This window comes from Ammospiza nelsoni, chromosome 18 (assembly GCF_027579445.1).
Source record: "Ammospiza nelsoni isolate bAmmNel1 chromosome 18, bAmmNel1.pri, whole genome shotgun sequence".
NCBI lineage: Eukaryota > Metazoa > Chordata > Aves > Passeriformes > Passerellidae > Ammospiza > Ammospiza nelsoni.
Window position 1 is genome coordinate 2,576,668 of NC_080650.1, and position 22,623 is coordinate 2,599,290.

Sequence of the window (22,623 nt, forward strand, 5' to 3'; positions counted from 1 at the left end):
CTCTCCAGGGGTTTAAACTCAGTGAGTTCATCCCATAACCTCAAAACCATTTAAATGCAGCTGCTGCTTGGAAGTTGCACCAATTTCTCTGTGTAGCTGCTGCACAGCTTCAGGGTGAGCATCATGGCATTGTCATCATTGGCTTTTTAGGGGGAATTCTTTTCATACCCAGAGCAGGAGATTGTGAGGATGGAGCCTGAGAAGGTTCTGTGCAGGTAGAGGAATAAACGCACTGTAAAGGCTTGAGGAAACCTGGAAAGAGCTGGAGCAGCTGAGCTTCCCTGTGGGTTACACTGGTGAGCAGGCAGGGAGAGAGTCAGGAGAACAGCAGCTCCCATCAGAACTGGCCTCATTCTGGGGCCATTAATACCTGCAGGAAAGGCTGTCACTGGAGTAATTAAAGAGAAAGCAGAAAATGAAATGAAAGAGTTAACAAGGGGAATCCACAGAGTGTTGTGTTTCTCTGCAATAACTGGTGGCAGTGGATGGAGCAGAAACTCCCACCCTTGGCTCCCCCAGCAGGAAAAACGCTGGCACAGGGCTGTGGGAGGGGCACTGGTGTCCCAAAGTGCTCCCAACCCACACAGGACTGGGCAGCCCACTCGTGTCTGTGCTGAGAAATGTCAGAAATCAAGTGCTAAATGTGTTAAATGGGCAAGAGAGACACAGCAAAGTATCACCTCTATCAGCTTATTTGATCTCTTCGTTAAAAAGCAAGTTCAGGTTGTGATAACAGCACATCTTGCCCAATCAGCAAACATAAATCCAGTTGAAATGCTAAAAAAAAGGTCACATCATACTTGGCTACCTCTACAGTGCAAACAGAGGCCATACACACCTGATCCCATAAACATTTTGGGAAAAACCAGCTCCTGAGTATGGAAAGTTGTGCCCATCTTGTGGGTGACAGCTCTCCCATTTCAGCAACATCGGAGGCAGTTCCTGCTTGCAACACTAATTGGGAACTTCCTATAAACATTATTCATCTCTCTCTACAAGGCAAGAAATCCAGAACAAAAACAATGTGCTATAAAAAAAAAAAAAAAAAGGAGAATGCTTGGCTGTGTCATACTCTATAAATATTTCTGAGCCACCATAAAAAAAAAAAAAAAGAAAAATAGTTCCGATGTTGCAACAATTACACACTTCAGACTTTTAAAAAACAAACTGGTGTTTAACCTGAGCTCTCAGCTATAAAAATAGCTCTGTTAATCTTGGCATAATTCTGTGTTTTATTTCAAGATAAAATACATTCCTGCAGAGTCAGATCTTCTTGCCACTTGTGGGTCTTTCAAACACTCAAGAGGACCAAGGGAAAAAAAAATGAGGTAACTTTCCATTATATCTGCTGGGTCAATGTCTTCAGTCCTCACAATTACCTCTGTGTTGGAACCAACTTCTTCCTCTGCAGAAAATGGAAAAGATTTTTATTAAAAAGCAGGAACATTTCTTCTGAAATATCTGAAGCAACCACACTTGTGTGAATTTACTACACAAATTTTCACACTGTGAACAGAATAAGAACATGGAGTAAAATATAAAGAGGTAAAGGTAAACAAAATACTCCACAGAAAGGGATGTTGGGAAATAAAAAACCTTTCCAGTTGGCTTTCAGGAAAGGAGTGATCTTTGTGCCCCAGCCCAGCCACTGAGTCACCATTTATGAGCACTGGCACATGGTGTCCAAAACTGAAAATAGCCTTCTCCTCACTGCTTTCCTCCTGAGTTCTTCACTCTCCCCCAGCCAACCTCTCTCTAGAGGCAAAACAACTGACTGATGAGAATGGCTAAATCATTGGCAGCTAGGGAGGAAATTGCCCTGATGTTTGTCAGTGCACCTGCCCTCAAATGAGTTTCAAAGCAATTTAAAACCAAACAAACACAACCAAAATCAATTCAATCACTTCTGTATATGAAACTGCACAAATGTTTGGTTATTTCTGGACCTGCTCTGCTTCAGATCTAACTGATCACGGTGATTCAGTGCCCTTTAACACAGAAAGAAAATGAGAATTATGCATTAGCCAGTGACTTGGAGAGCCCCTCACGCCTGTCATGGATCTACAGTGGATTGTGGTGTGTTTGTTGCACCAGCTCTTTCTCACTTGAGGCAAATGTGATTATTTCTGTAGGCTCAGCGTGCAGCCCCACTCTGCTGCCTCAGCACGGGGCTCAGCACTTTTGGGGATTTGCTCCTGAAGCTTTGTAACATCAGTGGTTTCAGGATGCAAGGCACAGTGCTGGCTTCACCTATAAAACCCCAGGCTGCTTTTATCTCAGGGCTGCTCAGGAACAGAAGAGCTCTCTCAGTGCACAGGGAGGTTTGGCATTGCAGCTGCTCAGCACCCATCTCCCCAGGTGCCCCCTCAGCTGCAGTCCCATGGCTCTCAGAGCAGTCTCAGTGTCTCCAGGCTAATGCAGAGCCAGCAGAACACAAACCAGGCTGACTCCCCTGCCCAGGGCACAACCAGCCAGGGACTGCAGCTGGGATATCCCAGAATTGAGCACCAGCTCCCCACGGGATGGAGGCTGATCCTGTCACACAGTGTCAGCCCCAGCTGCCTGTGGGGTAACCTCCCTTTGCAGGCACCAGCTTGGGCTGTGTCAGCACTGGGAGATTTATTTTCTTCTTCCTTTTTTTTTTTTTTTTTTGCCAGTTCCTGTCCTCATTGTTGCTGGTTCTTATTCAGTTTCATGTGGTATTCAGGATTTTAACCATATCTGGTTACTCTTTTGTCCTCAGAACCAGACAAGGTGGTGCCTACTGCAAGCATCCAATCCACAATAGGAGAACAAATAATCAGAGAGTGAGAAATTTCCTGATTCAAAAAGAAAAAAAACAATCTGCTGTGGGCAAGGCTGCTTTAGATGTTCTGAAACAGCTCTATTCAATACATTCTACTTTTGGGGCTCTGAGCCCAGGAACAGTATCCTAAAACAGCCCTTGGCCTTGGCACTGGAAAAACCTTCCCAATCTCTCATTCAACAATGTTCACATCCTTGATCCTGTTATCTGTAACACACAGAAGGGTTTTAACTACAATAAGGAGAGTGCAGGTACTGGGGAATGAAGCTGTGAGATCTGACTGCCCTGAGGATGAGGAACACCCTTCACAAAAGTTTAATTATTTGGCTGAAGGAACTACTTGACTTAATATCTGTTTGCTGTTACAGTACTCACAAGAGTTTTATTGGAAATGCACTTAGAATCCTGTGCTAGGCCCATCTCAAAAATCCATAAAGGGTATTAATACTGCAGATGCATTTATAAAGAGGGAAGCAAACAAAAAAAGATCAAGCTGAAAACACTTTCATGCTCAGGGAACATCACAAAAAAAAAAAAGAAACTTAGCATCTCTTTCTTCTGCAGCAGGTAACTGGCTTCTGTGAAGAGTTCTGTTGTTTCTATTGTAATGTAAAAACATCACATGGAAATCAAAGGACTCAGAGAATAAAATTTCCAGAGCTGCCAGGTTCAAGCTGCTGAGCAGCAGGGGTACAGTTCTTAATTCCCCCTTCTCCTCCGCACCGCAGCAGGGCACAGAATCCAACATGTGCCACTTCCCCCTGATTCAATTCCTAAGGCTGTATCTCATATTTATTCCATTCTAAAGCTCAGTTTAGAACAGCCCCAGGTGAGCCTGGTTTTCAGCACAGGTTAGCTGGCCTGCATACATTAACTCAAACATGCTTGACGAGTTTTTGCCCAGAACTGCTCTGAAAGGAGATCAAAGTTGCACAGATGTGGCTCAGGATCTGCTCCCGCCACTGCACATGAGTTTGCTTCATTTTCTACCCACTAAAGCTGAAGGAGAAGCCAATTTCCAAGCTCAAAAATGCAGCATCAGATCCTAAAGCAGAGTCATGGCAGACAGAGGAGCTGAGCTGTGACGTGCCAAGCAGTGAGCAGGAGCCAGACAGCTGATGGGGCTGGGCAAGAGCCACAAGCAAGCCCTGTGTGCAGGGAGCTTTTCAGGAATCCTCCTACTCAGGAGGCTTTGCAAAAGACTAAACTGCTGCTGTCTTTGCCACTGAATGAAATCCTGCAGAGGAACTTCTGAACAAAATATCCTTTCAGTTTCTGCAAAGGCTGGCACACAACCTTTCCAGTCAGGCCCAGCACAGCGAAGGGTTTATGGTTGTGAATGTTATAAAAATGGCTTTGTCTGCTCCTTACAGCAATGTTCTTCTGGCCAGGTTCATCTGAGGCTAAAAGAAGTGCAACTTTTTACAGGGAGGTGAAACGTGTGAGGATGAAGATGAGGGTTCAGCACTGCTCTGAAACCAGGAGCCTAAATCCTCCCTTTGGGATATACACCAGCACAAGTGTGCCCATTGCTGGAGACAAAAGGTACAATGTCCTTGTCAAACAAGATAGAAATTCTTATGGATATTTACCCACCAAACAAGTGACCCTTTCTCTGATTACTTCTGCTGCCCAAATACTCAACAGGAACTTTATCAGCACTTGTGCTCATAAAATAAACTGCTATGACAGCTACATACAGGTTCTTTTCTTTGACCACTGAATATAGTCTCTGACCCTGCAATGAAGGAGCTAAAACTACCAACCCACAAGAACTCTGCCTTTCTTGAAGCTGAGCTTCTGGTTTAAATTCACACCAAAGTATCCTATATATTCCCTATACTGCCCTCCTTTCCATGAATATTATAATAAACCAGTTCTGACTGAGAGTCTCTGGGACAGCAGAGCAGTGAGTGTGTGCTGAGCCTGAGAAATCACCTAATTTGTCTCAGGTCAGAAAGAACCAGTGCTCACTTTTTTCTAGACCTCCTACAGCTTGCCCCAAAATGACTTCTGCCTTCCATCTGTTCAGACAAATGCAGGAGTCAAATCCTGTCATGACCTTGAGCAGCCAAACAGAATCCTATAAAAAATTCAAGCACTAAGGCATGCAGGAAGTGTCTCTTCATAACCAACATCCTCCTCATGCTTTGCTAATGCAGTGCAAGCCCAGCATAAGGGAAAGGATGTTCCCAATCAGCATCCCTGAGACCCCACCCTCGTCCTGGGAGAGCAATCTGTACCTTGTTCTTGTTGGTGGTGTTGGGAATGCTTGTGTGGAGAAGGCTGAGCTCCAGATCAGTCAGCATCTGTCGGGACTGGGCCAACGAGCGCTCCAGCTTCCAGAACAGGGAACTGGTGTCCTGCAGGACACACACAGGGAGCCAGAGTTAGGGAAGGATCTTTTTTTTGGAGGATTTCAATGGATTATAATGCACCAAGAATCAGCATTTTGATTTGGAAATGTTTCTGTTCAAAGCACTGCAAAGTAACAGACTGTGTCTAACTGCTGGTGTTTCTGATAAACACAGAGCTCTCTCCTAGTGCCATTTCAAACAGATTTCCACATGCAGGTGTATTAAGCACTCACAAGAGAGGTGCTTCAAGGATAGAGGGGAGAATAAATGAGAAAGAGAAGCAGAACAGGGAAGAAACCATGTCCAATAGCTTCTGATAACTGCATCCACGTGTACCCAGATATTTAGTGGAATTACCAATTAGCTGGCATTTTCCTCAAGCTTTTAATTCTAAAAATTTATTAATTTTTTTTAAAAACTCATTTATACCTATGTTGTCCAAGACATATTGAGGCAACTAGGAGCTGTTTTTAAAAAAATATGTTATCACCTTTGCCATTAGCCTGCTGTCTCACCATTTGAGTCCCCAGTTGTTCCATGCCTGGAGACATTTGCATTCCTACCATCAGTCATAATTGCCCATAATTCCCCTCAAAATCAGTCAAGGACATTGTGCAATAAGGTACTGACTGTGTTCATGCAGTATCTCTTTGTTGGTTTGGTCACTGCCAGGTCATTGATGTCCAGAGGGGAATCCAAATCAGATAATTTCCCAGAACTTTGAGTCTTGTTGCTCTTCTCAGAGGATGCCGAGAGAGGAGAAGCCAAGCGGAGGGAATCCAGATCCACGCTTTCTTCACTGTTAAAAAAAAATTAAGACATTGGCAGAAGCAGCATCACCATCCTTTTTAAACTTTCAAGGGGAAATCATGGCACAACATAAATAACTGTGGGCCCTGGGCCAAGCAAAGCAAGAAGCTTGGGAGATTACCCTGCTCCTAAGAGCATTCCAATGTTTAACAGCTCCCCTGGATCACTTTCATCCTCTGAGGACCAGGGTTTGACTTTCAACCAGTCCCAACCAGCTCCATGACCAAGTGTTTGAGTGTGTATTTAACCTTGAAAGAGCACACAAAAGACAAAACTTTGTTCTTCCCAATTTCTGCTACTCACTCCCTTCTCACACCCAAATCCTTTTGGTTCTAATCAACCATTAGGCAAATTCACATTTGTAGGTGTACCTTTCAAAGGAATTTCACAGTTTTACAGTCATCTCATGTCAGAGATCACAGGAGAGCTTTCCCAAAGAGGCTTGGATTTATTTATTTTTAAATATAGAAGCAAACCACATTAATCAACTTCTGAACATGACAGAAGCAGAGTGCTAGCCCTGCCTGGACTGGCAAACAATGAAAAAAGATGTGTATTTTAAAGCAAATATTCTCTTTGAATTGATGACATTTCAGTAGATACTCTTTAGATACTTAATTTGGTGTAACAGTGCATTCCATGCCTGGCAAGACTGTTAAAAATAGGTGCATTTTAACTGACATTCAATCTAGGAAAAAGCCCTCATGAAAGCTGCCAGCTCATGAGTGTCTGCTGTGTCCCATTTCACTTCTCCCATAAAACACTGGGATAAAACAGGCTCTCTTTTAAGAGAGAAAAGCTCATATCTGTGTTTCTGACAAGGAAAGGTTCTGTGGAAATGTGAGGGAACAAGCCTGGAACAGGGATGTGAGGAGATGAGATGAGCAGGGAAAACACTCAGGTTGGAAAGGAAGGGGACACAGGTTTGATTGTGAGGCAGGGAAATGGCTCAGGAATGGGTGGTTTAGTCCAGCCCAGGCAGACTCAACAAGTACCTGCTGATGCTCCATCTGTAAAATGAGAATTGAGATAAAAATCCAAAGGCAGCAAATGTTGGCCCAACATAAATGAAGTCACCCAGTCAGAGCACACAGAAATGATTCCTGCACTCTGGGATTTCACAATCCCCTCTGCCATTGGGGAAGGCATTTGACTGTTAACAGCCTCCTTGTTGGCTGTTCCAGAACTCAGGAACTCATGGCAAAAATATTTGCTGGGATGACAGGGAGGTGCCAGCACCCTTCCCTAAACACAAACTACATCATCAGCACTCTGAAAGCAGCAATGGAAAACTGGAGGATCCAGATCCAAGTCCCAGGAGGAATGTTGTGCTGGTCTGTGCCATTAACCCCTTCACAGAAGCAATGCTCCTGCCTTCCTCCCATGTAGGGTGAGGATTTATTGCCTGCCAAGTCCGAGTCAGCAGAGGCTGGAGAGCAGACAGTCAGGGATTTGCACTGAGCCAATCCATCTCCAATTAGCAGGGCCCCAGCACCAAATGTGGCCATCAAGAAAAGTGGAGAGCTCAGCAGCAAATCCCAGATGGGTAGCACAGCTGCCCCCTACCTGGAGGATACCTTCTAGCTGCACTGCCCAGGTTGAATTTGTTCCTTTCCCCCTTAAAATTCACTCAAGGACAACACAAATAGGGCAAGACAAAAAGTGAAAGCAGCTTTCATGACGTAGCCTCAAAAGGGATTTAGAGATGGCAGTGTGTCACTGGTGCTGCTGGGGAGCTGATAAGGAAGGTCAGGGTAGGCAGAAGGGGAGTGGAGTCTTTCCAATGATTTATAGGCAGTGGAAATTAGAGAGAGCCCACATGGAGAGTGAAGCTCAGCTAAGGCACATGGGAATGTGCCAGGCCAGCATTCTTTTTCAGTGGCTGCCCATTCACCTTGTTTCTGAACAGGTCTGTCTCACTGCAGCAACAATTCCTACAATATTTCTGTTTCAAAAGCCACACAGAATGAAAGCACCCATACATCAGATCTTCCCATTCCATAACATTAATCTGTTTGGATGCTGGGCAGGCTTGCTGGCAAACACTGTGAGCAGGTTTAAACAGCTGTTCATTTACTGTGCTTGTCGAACCACCAGCTGGAAGGCTCCTCTCCTCTGGCTAGAAAGCAGCTATGAAATTGCTGTGAAACTTCAGAAATCCTTCTAAAATAGAGCTGGGTAAATCAATTTTTTGAACAGAAATAGGGGAACCAACACAACATATCCACAGCAAGTCCCAGCTCTGAATGCCTTTGCTCATGCAGGCACAAAGCCACTTCTGTAAATGCAGAGCAGGTTTTTTATCTCAGAGACATTCCAACATCACTGAGGCACCTGGGTCTTCTTGTGACACTTCTCAGCATTAGGAACCTCATCCTGCTTGTCCCCAACCACATGTCCTTCTCCCCCCACAGCACAAACAGAAGGATAGAGTCCCACGAGCTGGAGAGTGGACAGATTGCTGTCCTTTAAATCTTGCCATCTCATTTCTTGCCCTGCCAGAGGCAGCAGCCTGTGCTCAGAGCTGTGCCCTACATTCCTGCCCAGCCAAGATGTGATTTCTCAATAGAAGTAACACAGTCACTAAAGCATCACACAAAACCTGCATCTGTTTCTTGCCTCACAGAAAACATCACTGTACAAGTCCAGCTCTGATCAGAACATATTTTACCCATCAGAGTTATGAGCAACACCTGGGATTTCAAAAAATCTTAAAGATTTTCTCAATTAGTTTATTTGGCTAAGTTATATGGTATTGCAGCTTATCCTGCCCACACAGCTCTTGGGGATAAGAGAGAAGAAAAAAAAATAAATGCATAAAAATAGAATCATGATACTTTAAGAGCTATTTTTATTTTAAATTTGTTACTTTTCAGGTCGAAAAACTAAATTTAAAACAGCAGTTACTCTAAACATAGCTTGAGCTAATACTGAGAGCTTATACACCTAAATTTCTATATAGTCTAGCTTATGCTTATTTCTTAAAGGCAACAAACTCATAACCTTTGTGAGCAGGTACATTTCATCTCTTGTGCAGTCTCCAAACAGCTGTAATCTCTTCCACGGCTTGTATTTCCATCTCTCTTTTTGGGCTTGAAAATCTCCAGCCATTCCAGATCTGAGAGTGGCTTCCACTGTGTGTCTTTAATTAAAATGAAGTTACTAATACTGGACTCAGAGTCAGACTTGCAAGTGGCAGGAGTCTCTGTGCTTTTTTGGCCAGACTCAGTGTCAGATCTCTCTTCCCAGGTTTTGTTTCCATTATCAGTTTTGTCAGACGTGGTGCTGCTCTGGATTAAAGTGCTTTGCAAATCTACACGAGATTTGATTTTAAGCCAACGATCATACGAAGGCAAAGACACCTCAAAGGTTTTTTGGTCTCTGCTTTTCACTTCATTCTCTCCAATTTCCCTGTTTCTCAATGGCCTCGTGTTGTTTACCTCATGAATTTTTTCACTGTCTAGCTCATCAAAGCTTGATGTAACATCCTGCTTTTCTCCTTCTTCCACAGGCAGGGCCAAGCCTTTCACAGCCTTTTGACAGTGGTTTAACAACGCTGAGGCAGTTTCCAAGTCTGAAGCATTCAGTAACTGTCTATTATCTACTTCACACATCTCAGGGGTGGCTTTTACCCTACTTGCTGGAACTGGTGCAGTTCCACACTCCTCGCACATCCCGTGGCTGCCCTCAGTCCTACCCTTGTCTGTCTTGCTGCTGGGGCTTTCAGAGGCAGAGAATGTGGCCCCTGAGCTACAACGGCACGACAAAAACAAGTCAGAAACACTGCAGGTAAAGAGCATCCCCAAGTGCACTCCTAAAGCTCTACAGAACACAGGCTCTGCCAGGGTTCTGCAGCAGCTCACACACCACCAGGCAGCTGTACCCTGCCAAAACCCCACAGAAAATCTGCCCAGATTTGGCTGTTGCTTTTCAAAACCAGTCTGAGAGTTCCCTCATGTTATAATCACAGTATGGTGATTCTGGCTGAACCTCCAGGGTGTGCACCAATTCTCTAAGTTTACTTCCTAAAACAAACTTTGCTTTTTAAATAAAAGCAGTAGGAAGCCAGGTTAACACCCCAACCACCAGACTATTTCACTTTCTAAAAAAAATCATGAGCTGTCTGGCCTGCTACAACACTTGCTCTGTGCCTGATGCCCATGGTCTCTCCTGACCAAATAAAACACAAGGTATTGACAGCTTCACTGCATGTTTGTGGTCGAGTCCAGCAAAGCCATCCTGGCCCAGCACACACCCCTGCTAGGATGTTAGCTGGGGCTCAACAGTGAAGTCTCTCTTTGAGGACAAACTATTTAAGAAAAAAAAATTTTAAAATGTCTTTACCTCTTTCCACTCGATGCATTTTCAAGTTTTTGCCTGGATTCCTGAGAGCTATCAAAGTTGACATGGAGGAAGTGCAAGTCCCGCTGCTGTTTCACACAGACCTGTCAGAGGCAGTGAGGGGCACTGGTGAATGTCTGGGCGCAGGAAATCATCACCAGGTAGTACCAAAAACATCCTCAAAATGTTTTTATAAATCAATGCCTGTAGTCAAATTATTGACAAAGACTTCCAAATCTAAGAGATCATCTCTGCATATATTTAGGAAAATAATGGTTTGCAGCAATAAACAGAATTTCTATTTGAAGATTAGAATATTCTTCTAAGGTGGAACACTGAACAATAAATAAAATATCATTACTGTTACCTGATATTTAATACGTGTTGTTATAATGTTGTTCACAGCTACAGAATTACAGGACATGGGTGATGATCATGGGATTTGGCTTGGACTGCAGGGGATTTTTTGTGAGGCTAATGGAGAAGGTAACTACCCATCAATTATTTGCAATTAAAAAATGGAACATGGTTTGAGAACCTCAGCTGAGAGCAGGTGAACACACAGGGTCTAGGTTGTGAAAAACAGACCTGCCAGGACACTGTGTCCCTTACTGTGCTGAGCTCACCTTGGGCAGGCGTGTGGTCCCAAACCTGCTGCCCTTCATGTCACTCAAATGAAATAAATCAACATTCTACAGGGATCTCAGCAAGGCACAAACAGATTTTTGTTCCTTAATGAATACTATGTAGATCTAACTTTTTTACAGTGCTCCACACAGGTCTGATGTTCCTGCAAATGCTCCTCTGACCTCGAGCAGGAACACAACCGGGGCTGTACCTGTCGCAAACTGGACAATTCCCTCTCAATCCGCACTTGCTTCGACTTGGCAAACTGAAAAAGTTGATCCTTTCTCTGGGCTTCTTCCACTGTTTCGAAAGATAATAATTGTTTTTATTACTTCAGGTGAACAGACACAAAGTCAGTGCATTGCTAATGCTGTGTCTGCAGCAGTAGGAGGTGGTACTGAAACAAACCAAAAGCATTTTCCTAAGATCAATGGGACCTGTTTCTCCTCCAGATAAAATGAGCACAAAACCCACAAGAAAACAAAAATTCAAGTATTTTCCTTGTTCTTTCCCTCAGCACCTGGCTTCATTTTACTAGTAGCAATACTGTGCTTCACTCACTGATTTATTTAATGTTTTTAGAAAGGAAAAAAGAAAAGGGAAAGAGAAAAAAAAAAAAAAAGAGGAAAGCATAAAGGAAATTCAGTTAGTTAATTTTAATTCATGCATGTAGAGAGAAGTGCAGCAAAACAACTCCCAATTTTATTGGTTTTAAAATAATGAGACATGGCATCAGTATCTGACAAAGGTCAAACAGCAGACTAAAAATGATAGGCAAGGAAATTATCTGACAGCAGAGGACACCTTTGGCCACCTAATCTTTCAAGGTCTCTGTGGTTGTCCCCAAGAATATTGCAGTGACCTTTCCTATCCACCAGATGTTCTTCCACCCAAAACCAAAGGTATCATGGAGAGCAAGATGCAGTTTACCAAGGCCTGCATATTAAACCAGCCTAAACCAAAGCCATCGCCTAAAGAAAATAAGAGAGAAGAGAAAGTCTCAACATTTTCAGGAGAGTCCCCTGAGCCACTCACTCCTCCCTGTGTAATCACTTTGGTGAACTTTGTGCTTTCACAAGATCTTATAAAATGTCCCTGCAGGAGGCCCAGATATTGCTTCCACAGAAGAATGGCACACCAGGGATATACTTTTATTAAACTGCAGGTAACAAGCTACCTCCTTCACAGATCTCAGTGAATTGCTGCCCAGAAGTCTCTGAAATGTTGAAAGCCAAGGCATGAAAGGCCAACTGCCCACCCTCACCTGCCAGGATGAGCTCACTCCTCAAGCAGCCATTTTCCTGTTTCAGGTGACTGATTTCTTCCTGGTTCTTGCTGCTCTCTTTCATCTTTTCAGAGAGGATGTCTGCAAAACAAAATGTAGCATTTCCCAGAGTGAACAGGAATTGTGCTGCCCTACACTAAATTAGGTGCCCAGCAGAAACATTTACCTTTCATCTTATTTACTTGGCTCATGACATCGTTGAGTGTCACCTTGAGGTCCTGGTGCTCCCTGTTGCGAGTGAATTCATCCAGCTTTGCTGTACGCAGGGCATTCTCCAGGGTTTTAAATTTAGAGGTGACCTCAGTAATCTGATCAGTTGTTTCAATTAAGGCCTTGTCCTGAAATAGGAAACACAATGAAATCTAATTTTTAATATCATGGATGGGTTTGGACAAAACAACAGTAAAGTGATCCCCAACTTCCTTCTGAGATTTTGAGGAAAAAACCCACCAAATTAAATCTTGGAAGCAAGCTTGTTTATGAAAACAAAGCAGTTTATTGCTGATCATTTTTCCCTTCTCAAACAAGCCTAAGAATTAACCATGAGTGAGATCACCAGGGACAGAAGCCTTGTGGCAGTCAGATTTAGTGCCCAGGAGCTGGCAGATGTTACAGATGTTACCTTCATCTGAAGCATAGAGAGAAGCTCCTGCTCCCTGGCCTGCAGCTGGCCTGTTTTAGCTGACAGTTCCAAAACTGAGCAGTGGAGACTCTGATTTTTCTCCTAGTGAACAGAAATAAGTATCAGCCATTACTTCAGTGATTCAAAGATTTCATTTTTTCCCAGTAAACGCGTCCACAACGTTATTTAAACATTGTGAGTGGCAATGCGGGATCCTGAGCAAACTGGAGAAAAGAGGACTGGAATAAAAATTGCTCCCCAACTTGTTTGTGATAAAGGGTCTTAACTACATGTCTCAGTTTTGGAATGTTACAGTTCATCACAGGCACCCTGTAAATGCATGGATTACAAAACCAGACCATCACTCAACCCCTACCTCCAGAGCCTGGCAGTGAACAGATGAATCTGTGACTTTTTGAGTGAGCTCTTTAAACTTCTGTTGTGTGCTTTCGAGTGTTATCTTACTGTCATTATGCTGGGATTCTAATAACTTTAACTTTTTGGTCAGTGATTTTATAATGGCATTTCTCTCATTCAGCTCACCTGAAAAGAAAGGAGACAAAGTTATATGTGAGAAAAGAGCTCAGAGGCTGTCATGCAATTTCTTAACTCTCAGAAATAATTCCACCTAGTGTTTTAAAATCACACAACTCAGATCTGGATTCTTATGTTGCTCTGAAGGAGGATTCCCTGGGTGCCCAGGTCAGATGGAACAGGAACTGCATGAACTGCAGGAACTGAGACTGTTCAGAGCCACCAGGTGTTTTGTGTTTGTTCAGAGCTGTGCAGCAGAGCCTCGGGGCACAGGGCTCTGTAAATCACCAGCATGCTGCACATTTTTCTCTTCCCCCACATTTATTTAATTAGATTATTTTTTAAAGAATTCACAGAAGCAATTCACACATTCAGACAAGAAAGAGTCAGATCATCACAGCCCCTTCAAGATCAGATCACTTCAGCACCAGTGTGCAAGTTTAGATCTCAGAGAAACAATACAATTTAAGGCAAAAGAGTAGGAAATGGTTCCTTATGTAATGCAAAACTCTTATGGAGGGGTTGAAGCACCTGGAGATATTTAACAGACCAAGATGTCATTCTTTACATCACAGCACTTACTAGTTAACACGCTGCATCGTTCTGCTAAAGTCAGTATTTTTTGGCGATCATCTTCCCAGGCCTGGATGTGTCTCTCGTGCACTTCCACCATGTCATTGAGCTCCTTGTCACGATCTTTCAGTTCTGAAATTAAAAGCTTGAGCTCCTGTCTCTGCCTCCTAATGATGCTGTTCTTGTGATCGGGGCTAAATGCCTACAAAAGGTGAGACATGGAATGCATTTCAACACAAGGAAGTGACAAATTCTCTCATAATAAACTCGAGGGGTCTATTTTTAGTTGAGCTATGTTTCTTTTATAAATAGAGACCATTCCAAGAAGTTCCTTATGCTCGTGGTACCACCTGTGGCCCTTGACTGAAGCCCTTTGCAGAACGAGGTGGTACCACCTGCGGTCCATGACTCAACCCGGCAGCAGCACAGTGAGCACCCTCCTACCGAAAATAGAGCCGATTGTTAACGGCACTTTCATCTTTTACCTGGGGCGAAGCAGAACGCTGTACTGATGAACTCATAGGGGACTGGGGGCCAGAGCTCTGCCAGGCATTCGTGGAGCCGGGAAGGCTTCAAGGATGTCACGTTCAGCATGGAGGCTCCCCCGCCGCACACCCGTCACGGCCCTGAGGGAGCACAAGCGGCCTTGGAGCGCACGGGCCGGGGGCGCAGGGCCTGAGGGGGGCCCTGAGCTGCCACCCCCGGGGAGCGACCCCCGATCCCGGGCAGGGCTCCCCCGCTGTCCCGCCCGGCTGGGGCGGCCCTTGCTAAGCCCATGGGCTTCCCCTGCCCTCCGGCCCCGCTCATGACCCCCGGTTAGCCCCGGTTACCCGCGGCCGCCCCCGACACACCGGCACCGCCCGGCCCCGCCCGCCGTTGGAAGAAGCTCCGCCCCCCGCGGCGAAGGGACCGCGGGTTCGAATCCTGGGGCTGCCGGTTCGACTCCTGGAGCCCCGGGTTCGAATCCCGCAGCCGCCTCCTCACCCCGGGGATCGAGCTGCTAGAAAATTGTGATAATTAATAATTAATTGTTGTTAATATGGGATGAGTAAGAACCAGGCCGGAATATTATGGGTTGGAGGCAATTTCTCTGTCCAGCGTTAAATGGGAGGACTGTAGAGATGCAGGCAGCTCTTGAGAGACGCTATTTCCAACGACAGGGATGGAGTTATCCCTCCAGACACACCCATGGTTTATAAATAGAAATAACTGAAAAAAGCAACTTTACAGGAAGGGAACAGAGAGTCTGACACATCACCCCCTTGGCATTCAGCTCACCGAGGCTCTGCAGTGACAGGAGCATGTCACTTCCAGGACCCTGCCACCAGGGAGCATTTATTGTTATTAAATGGAACAGTGAAACAAAAAGCACCAAATCGATGCTCGAGGCTGTTTGTGGGAGTACAGACAGCAGAGCTGGCACCCCACCCCAATTCTGCTAACATGGCCTGTGGAATAGTGCTCACTATTAATTTATGTTCATTACTACCACTCTTGAATGAGCTGCAGGTTAAAAGCATAAAGCCATTACAACTGCCTTATCTAGAAGCCCAGCAGGTTAGATCTTTGGAATTATGAAAATACTATAAATTTCCAAGTCATATTCACAGATTTCTCAGTGTTTCCACTTAATAAAATAATTCAGTTGGCAGGGATGTAGAATGACCACTTCAGGATTCACTGTTCTTTCACTGCTAACCAATCTTTAGAATGTTTGTTCCATTCTGATTTCTAAAATTCTCTTCAGGTAAATGAGACGTAGAAGTGTCTACATCAGCCACTTGCCTTATTCAGTTAAGCTCAGCAGAAAGGACAGCAGATGGAAAACAAACTTTTAATGCCTTAAATTCTTATTTTCCCATAAGATAGGTAGAGGAAAGCAGATGTAAAAAACCTTAGAAACTATTCAGTGAGGAACAGTAATTTTATTTAAATCTACTTCATGCTTAAGCATGGTAGAACCCCAATTTAACTTTGGCAAATATCACAAAAAAAACCCCAAAAACAAAAAAGAAAACCAAGCAGCCTATACAGAACAGTGAGAATGCCAAGGACATGGGTTCTCCACAGTTTCACTGCAGAGGAAATGGATTTAGAAGCCTCACTTTTGCTATATCATTTATAACCATATAATTAAATAAAGGTAGTCCTCCACTATCACTTCTTGACTTCTCCAAGATCTTCAATGCTGTCATCATCCACCTAGGGAGAAAAAGCCACAACACAGCAAATTAAGTATTTTCTTTTTACATCCTTCAATGTACACCCTGTAAATGTAAAGAAGTGAAGAGCCCCATTGCAGATCCCCTGCTGTAAACCCTGGGTGAGTGACACGTGCTTCCAGGACACAGCTGAGCCTGCAGGGCTGGGAATAAAGACAGCCCTAAGGACTTAAACCATAAAGAATTCCACTTGGGAAATGCCAGGAAAAGGCAGAGTCAGAGAAAGCCCTTGCAAATACAACTCTCAGCTTTAAATTTCAGTCCAACCCACACTGGCTGATCTCTTCTGAAGCACAAATGTGTGGGGCTTGGGGCTTTTTTGTTTGTTTTAATTTTGCAATATTTTATGAGGTGCTGAAAAATAGGATGGCAATGTAAGAATACTTAAGACACTCACTGTTAAGAAATGGTCACAAAGAAGGCACAGATATTTGACAGCTGCATTTATTCTGACATGCCTCCCTCACTGTAGGGTAGGAATGCAACAACTGCTCTTTTATTTTTGTGCACCAATCTGTGCTGCCAAAGATGAATCCCTTGTCCAAAATCATTGGTAAATCACAGGCTAATGTGGAAAAGTGTGTGTCTACCTGAGAGAAAGAAAGGTTCATTACCTCAGGCCACTTCTCCTGGATGACATCAATAATGTCATCTGTGAAGTCCCCCTGAATGATGATTTCATCTTCTCCTGTTACTGAGGCACCGCAGGAAAATTTCTGAGCAAAAAACCTTTGTGCTTCCTTCAGATCAATCTCTGCCCAGGGGAAAATGAACAATTTAAGTACAGTTGTTTTCCTAAAAATATTTTCTCAAGATTAAAGCCAAAATCTTGTTTTAACTCGAAAAAGTAGTGGCACTTCACAGCTGAAGCTTTGCTAGAGTTTCCACTGAAAGCCAAGTCTGTTGTTTACACCCAAAACATCTGACTCTGCTGAGCTACAAATGCTTCAAGGTAGAAATTGCTGAATGTCCTCTACATGTTCTCTTGAGGTGAGTCTGCACCCTGTTTCAAAAAACCTGTAACCTTCTTTGTCTTTAAGGCAATAAGTACCTTAATAATTTATCCCTGTGGAAAGTCAGTGTACTTTTAGCTTTGGAACTGCTAAAAAAAAAGCACCTTGGGACTTCCATCTCACAGCTGGAAGCAGATTCCCCAGTGGAAAACAACCAGAAGAATTATGATGAGGGTAAAGGCAGGCACATCCAATACCAGGAGAACCCAAACTCACCAAATGTGGCAAGGCCACACACTCTCGTGACGTATTTTTTCTTTGCTCTGGGAATTTTAGCTATCGTAACTTTCTGTGGTACAGTCTTCTTCTTCTGTTTTATCTGACCTCTTCCACCTTTAAAACAGAGCAAAAGGTTACATGATTAATTAATAAAAGGCTACATGATTAATTATGTCATAGTTCATCAAAGAAAAAAGCATACAAGCTAAGACTTTGCCCTTATAAACAAAGAAACTGTTAACTCCCCAACACTGTTGGTAAACAAAAATGTATTTTGCACATTGTCTGAGATTGACTATTATTTAAGAAAGATCCCACATTTAAGTCCAGTATTATGGGAAATACATGTGAAATGTGCATTCAAGCACAGGTTGCATAGCAGACCACCAATACAATCAGCAAAAAAGGGCTTTTCCCCACACTTACCAATCACTGTGTTCGGTCTAGATTTACAGAACTCTAGAAATAAATTTTTCTTTGATATTTTCCACAACTATTTTAACATCCTGATGGTTTGTGTCTGAGGCAAAGCAAGCTGCTCATGCCCATTCCTGAGGCCACAAGGTCTTGCTCTGCTCAGGCTGCTGGGTTGTACAGCAGATCAAGTTCTGGACACCTGTGCACGACCCCACAGTGAACCAGGCAGGGAAATGTGAGCCAGGAGCCAACCCCACACTCAGAGCAGCCCAACCCCACTGCATTTAACACCACCACCTTTCCCCTGCCTGCTCCTGTGGGAACACTCCCCATTTCAGGCATTTCTGAGTCAGAGCAAAGCATGCAAAATACACATTCCACTCATTAGGATTCTTCAAGCCAGATTAAGATCTCAGCTAACTTCGTGTACAGTCACCATGTTATTCCAGGGTAAGCACAGTTTCATGTTTCTGAGCCTTCTCAGCATGAAAACCTAAAGAATTTATGACAAGTAAACCAACCCCCGTGGCTGTTTCTGTTTCTAACATGCAGCACTTCTAATTCTGTTTTAATATAAACTGGTGTTTGATAATTTTTAGACAGTAAATTTCTGCCTTAAATTTCCTTCTGTGAGTTTCAGCAATGTCTCATGAAGTTCGTGCTTGTTTTCCCTCACACTCTTATGGTCACTCTTACACCATCCTACTTAACCCCCATGCTGTAAGTTTTCATGGAACTTTGGATTCTAGGAGAAAAATCACCAAATATTTTAAATTCTTATTTTAAAACCAAATACCAGACTGAAAACTAATCAGACCACCCCTCACAAGAAATTAATGTTGAAATAAAATGTCCTGAAATCTCTGGGAAAAGCATCCAAGTTAGAGAACATGAATTACTGTTGTCACTAGACATTGCCTGCTGAGAAGGTAAATTAAACTGGTTACCAAGATACCAAAAATAAAACAAAAATATATGTGCCATAAAATATGAAACTACTGGGTATTAGCCATAATTTCTGGACCATTACACAGAACTGACACTGCAGAGGCAAATACACATTAACAGCTCCAGAACTCTGATTTATGGTGGAAAGCATGTTAATTAATTCAGCAGAAACAGCTCCAATGATTGAAGATAAAAGTGTGTTTAAATTGTTCCACATAACTTTACGTTTTCCAAAGTTTAGAGAATGTTTTTCATTAGCACTGCTGGGAGGAGACACAGCTGCTGATGGACACACAGGTAACAGATTTAAAAGCACAAAACCAAATCCTGTTGTGTGAATGCAGAGAGGTGGAAGGAACAAAGGCAGAGCAGAGTCAGGAGGCATTACCAGAGGGGAGCAGCCTTTGTTCCACTCTGCAAGCAGCCCATAAAGTGCTGCTCAACAGGGCTCAGCATTCTGGGAGAAATGCCAGCTGATCCCAGCTGGGGAGGAGCTGCTCCCTGAGCGTGACAGTGGTGACAGGAACCGTGGGGCACAGGGTGCAGGTCACCTCTCCCTGCCTGTCCCTCCTGTCCAACATTTCATTGGCACAGACCAGAGGGAGGAAGATATTCCATATATATTTCCTATACACCAAAATGCAAGGAATTTGTGCCCTGCTCCAGCCCAGCAGGTGAGAGAGGGATGCCCCAAACTGCTTTGAAATCAGTACCACAATCAACTATTTAGACCTTGCCTCTCTTTTGCTTCTTCTTCTCCTCTTCTTCTCCTCCTCCCACATTTCCTTGGCCTTCTCCAACCCCAGCTTCCTGTTTAGGTGAATTTTCTAAAATGCAGCAGAAAGGAGTGAGGGGAAAAAAGAATAAAATTAGTGATCAAACACCCACAGCCTTACAGGAACAGGGAGTAAGTAAAGTGATATTTTGAAAAATCATTAAACTTAGTGCAGCAGCCTTTTGACTGATGCATGTTATATCTTCATTACAGTATTTGTACAAATTAGACTCCAGAAAAGCCTCAGCTCCAAGCTACAACAACAATTTCAATAAAGGCTCTTGCACAGAGAGACAGAAATTAATGATAATGTTAATACTGAAATTCCAAATGCAAACAAATAAGTTCCCTATTATAAATGACCTTTCCTCCAGCCATCCACTGTAGACTGGAAATACACAAAATCCAATAAACTAACTCTGATGGGAAACAAGTGCATAGATGTTTATGGCAGGAACCTTAAGAAATCCCAAATATTATTAATAAAACTACAAATTGATTATTTAGTATTTTTTGACATCATAAAACCTATTTCAGAGCATCCAAAGCATTAACTTTCACATGATACGGCAGGAAAAGGGAAGAGATAAGAAGTGGACAGATATTTCCAAATATATCCAAGGACACATATCAGTTAGAAAATAGAAAAGACTCTTACCTACTGTAAGTTTTGCAAACTCATCTGGAAAATTCTTTTCTAACCATTGTCTGCATTTAGTCACATCAGGCATGTATTCACAGTACTAGAGAAAATATATAAGAATGTTGTTAGTGGAGGAATGAAAAAATACATCACAAATACACCAATACAGGGCATAATAGGACAGAAGGAAACTTGGACAACAAAAAATTACTCACCTCTGTTGGCAACGAACAGACTGGAGAAAGAAGGGGGGAAAAAAAGAACAGATTACAAAAGGAATTTTTTACTTTTTACTTACAGCCTTAGTAATTAAATTCCAAATGGTGTTTCAAAGTCAGGGATGGGTTCTTACATAACTTCTGGTTATAACCACACACTGACTCAAAAACATTTCTTTATTGTTGCCACTCCACATTTTAATTCCCCTCTCATTAGACCTGTGCTCACACGCTCTGCATTAGGGTAAAACCACCACAGCAAGAGCTGCCAGTCACTGAGGGAAGGGGAGGAGAAGCCCAAGGTTGGGAAAAGCTACAGAACAAAACATCACTTCTACCTGAGGCAAAGGAGACACTGAACAAGGCACCAGGTGGTTTGGTCAGCTTTCCCTTCTCCAAGAGCTGCCAATGTCCCAAAGAGGGGACAGCCAAACCAACTGTGCAGGGCTGGTTCCTACTGTTTTCCAGCCTGAAGCAAAGTGACATTCCTATCTAAAACACACCTGCCAAGACAATTTACTTCCCTTTAAATCTCACCCATATAACTACAAACAGAATGAATAAAGAACACTTCTAAACACAGTATAGCAGTTTAATGTATTCCATTTCTTGCTATCATATTAACGCTCAGAGTTTTTCTGTGCTAATGGCTTCCTGCAGGAAGGGATGCGTGCTCCCAGTCCTATCCCAGGGATGTCCCACTCCTGTCCCTGTCCCAGCACTTGCCTCCACAGTAGAGCACCCTCAGGGGATAATCAGCGTCGGACCTGGCTCCGCTCCTGCCGTCCCCTCTGCACTCAGGGACCACGGGCTCGGCCACATCCGTGGCCATGTCACCGACCTGTGGGGACAGGGGACACAATCAGCACCCAGGCCCTGGGTCTGAGTCAGTCACAGCCCCCCCAGCTCCAGAATCCCAGAGGAAATAGGGACAAGTGTCAAAGAGAAGGACAGGAAAATGGGAGTCAAAAATAATGAAAACATAGGGAAAACTGCTACAAAGGATACCAAGCAGTATTGGAGTTCTAGCACATAAGGGGAAAGAAGCCAAAAAGCCACAAAATGAAGAAAAATCTTTCAGAAACCCACATGGAATTAGAGAACATGCTGGGTTAAGGACAGCTCAGTGAAATATCGTGTTAAATCAGTGGCACACGAACAGTGGGGGCACTGGGGGCAGGTACCTCTTGCATATTAGCAAAGGAAAAGGGTCATTTAAATCAGTGCCTGAAGAGCCACAATCTGATCCAAGAACACTGGGAAAAAAAAAAACAGAGCACAAAAAAAGGAAAGCAAAGTCAAGCCACTAATGGATGTAATAGTGGTTTACAAACACGTTTTCAAGCAAGGCACTTAGATGACAGAAGTGAACAAGGAAAGAGTTTGGAACACACAGGAAACGCCCCAGGACGGTGGGAACAGACAGGACCTGTGTGAGGGAGCTTGGGGTGTCGTACGAGCCGTGCTGAGCAGCGAGGAGCGCTGAGGGAAATTCCCGAGGCTCAGGTGGGTTCAGGACAGAGGGACAGGGACAGATGGACAGGTGAGGTGCTGGGTGTTCGTGAGACCCCACAGAGGCCCGGGGGCTGCCCGCTGGTCCGGGGGCAGAAGTGAGGGGGGGTCGGGAATGGTGCTGGGACACCGGACACGGCGGGGATCACGGACACGGCGGGATGAGGGAACGGGGGGATGCGTGAGGGCAGAACTGAGGGGATGAGGGAGCTGAGGGGATGGAGGGGAGCGGGGGAATCCGTGAGGGCAGAACTGAGGGGATGAGGGAGCTGAGGGGATGGAGGGGAGCGGGGGAATCCGTGAGGGCAGAACTGAGGGGATGAGGGAGCTGAGGGGATGGGGGCAGCCGGGGGATGCCGTTCAGGTACCTGAGGAGGGGCGGGCTCGCAGGGCGGGGCGGTGCCGGGGCTGACGGCACGGAGGGCGCCGGCAGGATGCTCGGTACAGGCACCGGGGAGATCCCTGCGAGGGGCGGCGGCGGCGCCGCGGCTCCGGAGGAGAGGGAGCGGGCGCGTGCGGGAGCCGCCCGGCGGGGGCTGAGCGGAGCGGGGGCTGAGCGGAGCGGGGCGGGGGGGGCCGGGGGCGGTGTCGGTGTTACCGGAGGCCCCTCGGGCCGCGGCGGGTCCCGGTCCCTCACCGCGCGCGCACGTGCGCCCGCCCCAGCGCCGCCGTCTCGCGAGAGGGGCGTGCACGGTTTGACC

The 22,623-nt window shown here is 44.5% G+C and overlaps 2 protein-coding genes across 4 annotated transcripts; both read right to left on the bottom strand.

Annotated features, from left to right (window-relative positions):
• Window positions 1-1,215: 1,215 nt before the first annotated feature.
• On the bottom strand, window positions 1,216-14,596 carry CCDC62 (coiled-coil domain containing 62). Of its 2 annotated transcripts, XM_059485079.1 has the most exons (11): window positions 14,441-14,596; window positions 13,965-14,157; window positions 13,225-13,391; window positions 12,849-12,950; window positions 12,393-12,564; window positions 12,206-12,307; window positions 11,153-11,241; window positions 10,318-10,418; window positions 5,794-5,962; window positions 5,050-5,169; window positions 1,216-1,405 (listed from the first exon to the last, which is right to left on the bottom strand). In XM_059485079.1, exons 1-11 carry the CDS (start codon window positions 14,474-14,476, stop codon window positions 1,376-1,378), a joined length of 1,281 nt encoding a protein of 426 aa, XP_059341062.1. In that variant the 5' UTR covers window positions 14,477-14,596; the 3' UTR covers window positions 1,216-1,375. The 2 variants fall into 2 exon arrangements, with proteins under 2 accessions (XP_059341062.1, XP_059341063.1); XM_059485080.1 differs by lacking the exon at window positions 12,849-12,950.
• A 1,191-nt stretch (window positions 14,597-15,787) lies between these two features.
• DENR (density regulated re-initiation and release factor) lies at window positions 15,788-22,592 on the bottom strand. 2 transcript variants are annotated; one of them, XM_059485082.1, is made up of 8 exons: window positions 22,291-22,592; window positions 21,137-21,251; window positions 20,408-20,427; window positions 20,208-20,292; window positions 19,512-19,601; window positions 17,407-17,523; window positions 16,792-16,931; window positions 15,788-16,157 (listed from the first exon to the last, which is right to left on the bottom strand). In XM_059485082.1, the coding sequence occupies exons 2-8, from the start codon at window positions 21,240-21,242 to the stop codon at window positions 16,113-16,115; spliced, it is 603 nt and encodes a 200-aa protein (XP_059341065.1). In that variant the 5' UTR covers window positions 21,243-21,251; window positions 22,291-22,592; the 3' UTR covers window positions 15,788-16,112. The 2 variants fall into 2 exon arrangements, with proteins under 2 accessions (XP_059341065.1, XP_059341064.1); XM_059485081.1 differs by lacking the exon at window positions 22,291-22,592 and adding an exon at window positions 21,595-21,618.
• Between the last annotated feature and the right edge of the window lie 31 nt (window positions 22,593-22,623).